The 6263-nt window shown below is 46.9% G+C and overlaps 1 protein-coding gene across 1 annotated transcript; it reads right to left on the reverse strand.

Annotated features, from left to right (window-relative positions):
- Positions 1-590: 590 nt before the first annotated feature.
- On the reverse strand, positions 591-1215 carry LOC109116008 (RNA-directed DNA polymerase homolog). Its single transcript, XM_019200675.1, has 2 exons — positions 1132-1215; positions 591-1070 (listed from the first exon to the last, which is right to left on the reverse strand). The coding sequence occupies exons 1-2, from the start codon at positions 1213-1215 to the stop codon at positions 591-593; spliced, it is 564 nt and encodes a 187-aa protein (XP_019056220.1).
- Positions 1216-6263: the final 5048 nt, after the last annotated feature.

Genomic DNA, 6263 nt, shown 5'->3' on the forward strand with positions numbered 1-6263 from the left:
GGACTGATATATGACATTGTGTGAGTTTGCGTACAAAACAGTCATCACACGAGCATCGGGGTATCTCCATACGAGGCCTTGTACGGAAGACCGTGCAAAACACCACTGTGCTGGACGGAGATCAGAGAGCGTAGAGAATTCGGGCCAGAAATCGTGGAAGAGACCACGGAGGTGATAAGGAGGATTCGTGCCCATCTAAAGACAGTGCAGGACAGGCAGAAATCGTATGCCGATCAACATAGGTGGGACTTCGTGCTAGAAGTCGGAGACTATGCTTTCCTCCGAGTTCAGGTGATGTGGGGACATGCGAGGTTCGGACAGAGCGGGAAGCTGAAATCGTGATACATCGAACCTTACCCTGTGATCGCGAGAGTAGGAGCCGTGGCATATCGTCTTGGATTACCGTAAGAGCTGGGTAACATCCACGATGTGTTTCACGTGTCAATGTTGCGTGGTCCATTCAAACTTAATGTTTTTCCCGGTGAGCTTTGTCAGGGGTCGGGCTATCTTAGCAAACCCTTCCACAAACCTTCGGTAATAACCCGCGAGGCCTAGAAAACTCCTAATTTTGGTTGCAGAGGTTGGGGTTTTCAATCCATGACTGCCTCGATCTTAGCTGGATCTACCTGGATTCCCTGAGCGGATACCACATGACCTAGAAATCCAATCTCCTGTAACCAGAAGTTGCACTTGCTGAACTTCGCATACAACTTGTTCTCTCTTAATCTCCACAGTGTTTTCCACAAGTGCTCCTCATGAGTCTGGAGATCTGGCGAATAGATAAGAATGTCATCGATGAATATGATGACAAACTCGTCTAGATAATCCATGAAGAGACGATTCATCAGCTGCATAAATACTGTGGGGGCATTCGTGAGTCCAAATTGCATGACCACAAATTCAAAGTGCCCATATCGAGTTCGAAATGTTGTCTTCTGTATGTTCTCAGCCTTAACCTGAATTTGGTGGTATCCAGATCGCAGATCGATCTTCGAGAACCACTTAGCTCCTTGAAGTTGATCTAGCAGCTCATTAATTCTCGGCAACGGGTACCGATTTTTTATTGTCACCTAGTTGAGCCCCCGGTAGTCAATGCACAATCCCATGCTCCCATCATTCTTCTTCACGAACAACACTGGCTCCCCAAGGCGACACGCTAGGGCGTATGAACCCCTTTTCCATCAATTCGTTCAACTGTTCCTTCAACTCCGCCATTTCTGTCGGTGTCATCCGATAGGAACCTTGGTAATTGGTTCGGTACTCGGTAGCACATCAATGGTGAAGTCCACCTCTCGGTTGGGCGGTAATCCTGGTAAATCATCCGGGAAGACATCAGGGAACTCTCGAGCAATTGGAGTATCCTCTAACTTGTGTTCCAGTTCTTGGGTAGCAGTGATGACTACTAGGAATGCTTCATTTCCCTTCCTGATCATCTTTTCAGTCTTGAGCGCCGAAATGATGGGGTTTGTCGACGGTGCTCCTCTCCCTCGAAATTCAAACCCACCGCTTGTATCCGTAAACCATATAGTCCTCTTCTGGCAATCAATTTGAGCTCGGTGCTTCGACAACCAATCCATGCCCAGTATGACGCTAGAACCATCAATCGGCACCACTATGAGGTCTGCGGTTAAGTTACGACCATAGATACCCAGTGGTACACCTCGGAGGGTCCCATGTACCAGAAGTGTCTCTCCCGATGGTGTGCGAACAATAAAGTCACTCTTCATATCTATCTGATCCATGCCTAGTTTATTTGCTTTCTCTAAGCTCAAGAAACTATGGGTAGCCCCAGTATCAAACAATGTATAGCATTCAACATCGCAAAGGTGAAGGGTACCTGCAATGGTTGTAGCTTCGTCATCTACGAGATTGGTCTCCTCCTCTTGTGCCTCTGCCTCAGCCTCAAGAGCATAAACTCTCGGGGCTGCTCCAGCCCTCGGTGGTGGTCGTGGTGGTCTGACCACCGGCAAGGTATCTGCGGGTGCTGTGCAATTGGCCGCAAAGTTTCCCGGCTGTTGGCATCAGAAACAGGTCAGCGGTCCCCGGTAAGGTAGTGGTAGCGGTAGCACGCCACTAGCTGGTGCTTTCCCCTTGTCACGTGTCTGGCTACTCTGACTCGTCTGGCTGACCTTTCCCGAAGGTCGGGTGTCAGAGAATCGCCTATAAGGGCTCCGATCTCGGATGCGCTCCTCCTTCTCTTCCTTTTCTCCTCGCTTCGCCTTCACCAGCTGGCTGATGTAGCGACTTAGCGTTGGTACTCGTGGAGTTCTATCTTCCTGCGAAGATAGGGTCGCAGTCCAGCAATGAACTTTTGGATCTTTGTCCTCTCCGTAGGCACCAGATGTCCTTCATAGGTCAGCAAACGGGTGAACTCCGCTTCATATTCGCGTACCGTCATGTTCCCTTGTTGCAGCTGCAAGAATTTCGTATAACGGTGTTCCTGGTTCTGGTGGCCATAGGTAAAGCGGTGTCCTTCGGGCATCTCCTGCACTACCTTCTCCCACCAGTGTCGAGCCTGCCGCGCCAGGTGATGGCTCGCTATCATAGCTCGGTGGCGATGAGGGCATTGGATATATTCCAAGTCTCGAGCAATGGTAATTAGCCACTCTTCTGCAGCTTCCGGACTCAGTGAGCCTTCGAAGCGCGGAGTATGCATGGCTCGCAATTCCCGGATGAAAGGAAGATACTCCCTGACTGCTGGGTCCACAGGTGGTGGTAGATGTAAGTCCTCCCCCATGGGCTCCGGTTCTCTTGCCGGTGGTGGAGGCGAGATGTGCGCCCTCAGCGTTTGCATCATTGCCTCCTGGAACACCCGCAACTCGTTCCTCGGCTCGTTCCGCATCTCTTCTTGGAACTTCTTAAGCCCATCAGTACGAGGGTCATGGTTAGGCACTGTTATCTCCTGTTATTGACCGAGCACGTCGTGGTGCCATTTCACTGCACCACGTGTTTATACTTAGTCAATGACGACTAGTAGAGCATCATCATGTACGGTCCTTTGTAAAACGGTTTACTTTTAGAAATGATTATAAAAAAACATTTGTCAGTGTAAAACCTTAAGGTAAGGAGTTGTTCTTTCCCGTGGATGGAACGTTGCTCTGATACCAAAAGTTGTGACACCCGAATCTCGTATCCCGTGAACAGGATATGCCACATGGACGAAATCAATAAAATATAATAAAACCGAAAGTACGGGAAATTACAAATCATTTTTCATAAAGATACGCTGCGGAATAAACACACCACACGTTGCTTAAAAACAACACATGTCCAAAAACGTAATTAAACACATCCGTCTTCACATGGAACCTTGTTCCACAGTCCAAAACATACGAAAGAAAGATAAAATGTTCGTACATGATGTTACTTTTCCCAGGTCGTCGCCGTCACAAGTGCGCTACTCGAGCTCCTCGGGATCTGAAAAATTCAACAACGGAGGGCTAAGCATAATGCTTAGTGAATGGCTCAGGTTGAGCCCGGAGAGCCCATTCTCATGGAGAACGGTGCCAACTAATCTCTCAATACAAGAATTTTCTTATTTTATCCATTCAATATTTTCTCAATAATCATTTTAATTCATTATCATTATCCCATGCATTTCTGATACTTGACAGTACTGACTCAAGTCGTCAACCGGCACCATCAGGTACCATTTCCTTTCGGTCTCATCTAGTACTGACTCAATTCGTCTACCGGTACTAGATTCCACCCTGCTTCTCTGTAATAGTACTGACTCCACATCGTCAACCGGTACTATTACAGAGACGACCACACAGATTCACTAGTACTGACTCCACGTCGTCAACCGGTACTAGCTTCACTACACATTCCCATGACGGTACTGACTCCTCTTCGTCGACCGGCACCGCTATGGAAACGTCCACACAACAACACAAGTACTGACTCCACATCGTCAACCTGTACTAGTGTTACATTTTTGTAATAGTACTGACTCCAAGTTCGTCAACTGGTACAACTACCGAAACCCACACCAGTGTTGACTCCAAGGTCGTCAACCAGCACTGGTTCCATATCCACACGTCTCCGTACTAGTACTGACTCACGCCGTCAACTGGTACTAAGTACGGGTTCCATTACTCATTCAATCACATGCATCATCATAACTATTTATCCATTATATCTATATCACTATTTCCGAGTTTTTCTCTAGATTTTATCTTTCGTATTCACTTCGGTTTGTGGTTTAATTCCTTTCCTTTTATGCACTTCTACCTTTTTCATATTCGTTCGACATACTTGTTTTATCCTATTTCGTTTGATTATAATTTAACACCGTATTATAGTTTAATCCATTTGAATCTATAGTCGGGGTTGTAGCCAGTCCGTTCGGCCCACGTAGTAGACCGAATGGTCCACCCATTTTGAGGTTTGTCTGGACCGGTCGGTCTATGAGTAGACCGTCCGGTCTTCGCGTATGCATCTGGTTCGGTTTTTAGTCTTGGACCGTCCGTTCTAGATGGTCCGGACCGGGTGGTCCAGCTTTTTTCGGACCGTCCGTTCTACGTAGTCCAGACCGGGTGGTCCCGCGCACTCGGAACGTCCGTTCTCTCTTGTTTCTCAGACCGGGCGGTCTAGGTCCTGCTGGAACGGTCGACCCAGCTCGCTCTACATGTTCGATCTGTCTTGTCCCAGACCGAATGGTCTACACACGGAGACCTGAAGGTCTGGGACCCAGGACTTTGTCTTCCTCACGCGATTCAGTCCGATTTTCTGCCATTTTTGCCCAAATTTTGATCCGATTTCAGTTCCAATCGTTACCCACTCAATATTTAACATTCCTAGGTGCTTAACTCTTGCAGAATCACTAGTCTACACCATAAATCATGAAAATAGAATCTCACAAACACAATCCAAACCACTCGGTGTTTCTGCGATATGTTATCTTGTCCGAGCCTGTGCGAGTTCTACGGGTCGTTCTAGGCTCTGAAACTCTCTAGGATCCTTCTACGCCCGCCCCTCTAAGGTTCTTCGAGCTCTCCTCGTCCCTGTTCATCCTGCAACTCTCTCCTTCTCTCTTTTTTCGCAGTCTCAGTTTTCTGCCCGAAGATGACTTTGTCACTCTGTTTAGGCCGGTTAAATGGGCATCTTCTCACGGCCTAAGGGTGCTAGAGTGGCCAGGAGGGCTAGAGGGTGTCGTCCACTAGATAGGGGTGGCAGCTGGTAGCGCGTGGGGTCGAGACGTCGTGCAATAATCGCGGCCGAAAGGTGGAAGAAAATCAGAAATTTGAAATTTGGGCCCCTTTTTCCCCCAAGCCCCAGACCGTCCGTTCTGGTGTTGGTCCGTCCGTTTTGTTTCGCGAACGTGCAGACCATCCGGTCTGCACCCTGGTCCATCCGGGCGGGACGACATCACGTGTCTTTCTCTCCGTTTTTCGCTGGACCGGTCGGTCTACCTCTAGACCGATCGGTCTAAACCATTTTTTCTTCGTTTTTTCGATGTTTTAGCCCCACTTGTCCTTTGATTCGATGTTTATACCAATCATCTTATATTTTGAGGCTTGTTTTACACTATTGTATTTCCGAAATTAAATTAAATAATTTATTCGGGAATCGGGACATTACATCCACTCCATCAATGACAGCTTTTGGAATCGTCCACCCCTTCTGAAATGTGATCCATGCATCCTCATCAACTCCTTTGATAAGATTCATAATCCTGACCTTCCAATACTCATAGTTGTCTGCATCAAGCAATAACGATCTTCCAAAGGCTTGTAACTCCTTTAGTATCTGCATTGTGCGTATTGCTCGTCCCACACTGATATGAGAGGGAATAATCCTACGATCAGTGACCAACGCTCTGATACCAATTGAAAAAGTTAACGAATACGCACTCTTCAACAAACCACTGATTCTATTCACTTGTAAAGATCATGAGTTACAACTATTTTTTGTTCGAACTTAATCCAACCCACGAACACAACTCCCCCTGAGTTTGTTCCCTTTTACAACGTGAATTCTATCAGAAAAATGCACCCCAAGTGTTTCCACACACTACAAAAAAATCAGCAAATTCCAACGAATTTTCCAACGGATTTATCCGTTGGAAATTTTTCAACGGATTTTCAACGGTTTTCAACGGCATTTCAACGGTGATTTCCGTTAAAAATCCGTTGAAAATTTCCAACGGATATCCGTTGGAATTGCCCGTTGGAAATTTTTAACGGAATTTTCAACGTATTCAATTGAAAAAATTAGGGTTGAAATTTTCCAACGGTATTTCCAACGGATATCCGTTGGAA

The sequence above is a fragment of the Tarenaya hassleriana genome, unplaced genomic scaffold, assembly GCF_000463585.1.
Source record: "Tarenaya hassleriana unplaced genomic scaffold, ASM46358v1 Cleome528, whole genome shotgun sequence".
Taxonomy (NCBI): domain Eukaryota; kingdom Viridiplantae; phylum Streptophyta; class Magnoliopsida; order Brassicales; family Cleomaceae; genus Tarenaya; species Tarenaya hassleriana.

Excerpts from the sequence above, each read along its gene's own strand:
- LOC109116008 (XM_019200675.1), bottom strand. The coding sequence starts at position 1,215 with ATGGCGGAGTTGAAGGAACAGTTGAACGAATTGATGGAAAAGGGGTTC. Across the intron at positions 1,071-1,131 it reads CGCCTTGGGGAGCCAGTGTT|GTGACAATAAAAAATCGGTA; the intron begins GTTCGTGAAGAA and ends GGGCTCAACTAG.